At 52.8% G+C, this 931-nt stretch overlaps 1 protein-coding gene across 1 annotated transcript in view; it reads left to right on the top strand.

Moving 5' to 3' along the window:
- The window catches only part of LOC104998749, a 4,474-nt gene that overhangs the window by 1,219 nt on the left and 2,324 nt on the right, over positions 1 to 931 (top strand). Inside the window, 2 exon segments of the mRNA XM_010854078.1 lie at positions 42 to 747; positions 853 to 917. Coding sequence (XP_010852380.1) covers positions 42 to 747; positions 853 to 917 — 771 coding nt within the window.

Here is a 931-nt window from a genome sequence, read left to right on the forward strand (position 1 = left end):
CTGCTGTTTATGTGCCGGGACCACTGAGTCCCTGGTCCCAGGCTATGAAACCCCCTATGCCAATGCCGAGGCTGTATCCATTTCCATACCATGCACCATTACCCATGGGATCGACATTCTTTCCACCTATACCACCAGCAGAAGCAGAAGCTGCAGTAGTCCCATTTCAGATGCCTTCTCAAGGAATCAGTCTACCTGGCCCACTGGTTGAAGTAGGCTTGCAAGAGAAGATGGCCCCCCTGGGCAATGAGAAGAGCTACAGCCAGGGAGAAGGTCCTGAGGTCCTGCAGGGTACAGTCCCCTTAGGGGATCTCAGAAGTCTTAACCAGGAAGAAGGTCAGGAGAGGTCACAGGAGATGGTCCCCCTTGGGGATAGCTGGAACCACAGCCAAGAAGAAGGTCCAGAGAGACCCCAGGGGATGATCCCTCTGGGGACCAGTGGGAGCCACAGCCAGGAAGAAGTTTCCAGAAGACCCCAGGGGACTGTTCCCCTGGGGGACAGCAGAAACCAGAATCAGGAGAGATATCTAGAGAGTTTCCAGAGGATTCTCCCCCTGGAGTACAATAGAAGTCACAAGCAAGAAGATCCAGAGAGACCCCAGGGGACTGACCACCTGGAAGTCAGCAGAAGCCAGAGCCAGGAAGGAGGTCCAGAGAGGCCTCAGGCTACTACCCAGGGGGACAGCTGGAGCCATGATGGGAGAGAAAACCCAAAGAAACAACAAAAGGGAAAAAAGCCTCAGAATCGTACCACAAGGAGAAGTCTGCCTCAGGTTGCAGTTCAGTGAATTGAAAGTGCCCATGGTGTAAAGTGATAAAATTTCCATGGTGCAAGTCCTGCTGTAAATTCAGGAAAGTCTGCAGGGCAGTTGAGAGTGGAGGCCCGGACTCAGGACAAACTTAGTGATTTGAGGAAGGTAAGTGAGAATGG

Source organism: Bison bison, unplaced genomic scaffold, assembly GCF_000754665.1.
Source record: "Bison bison bison isolate TAMUID 2011002044 unplaced genomic scaffold, Bison_UMD1.0 scf7180017864336, whole genome shotgun sequence".
NCBI lineage: Eukaryota > Metazoa > Chordata > Mammalia > Artiodactyla > Bovidae > Bison > Bison bison.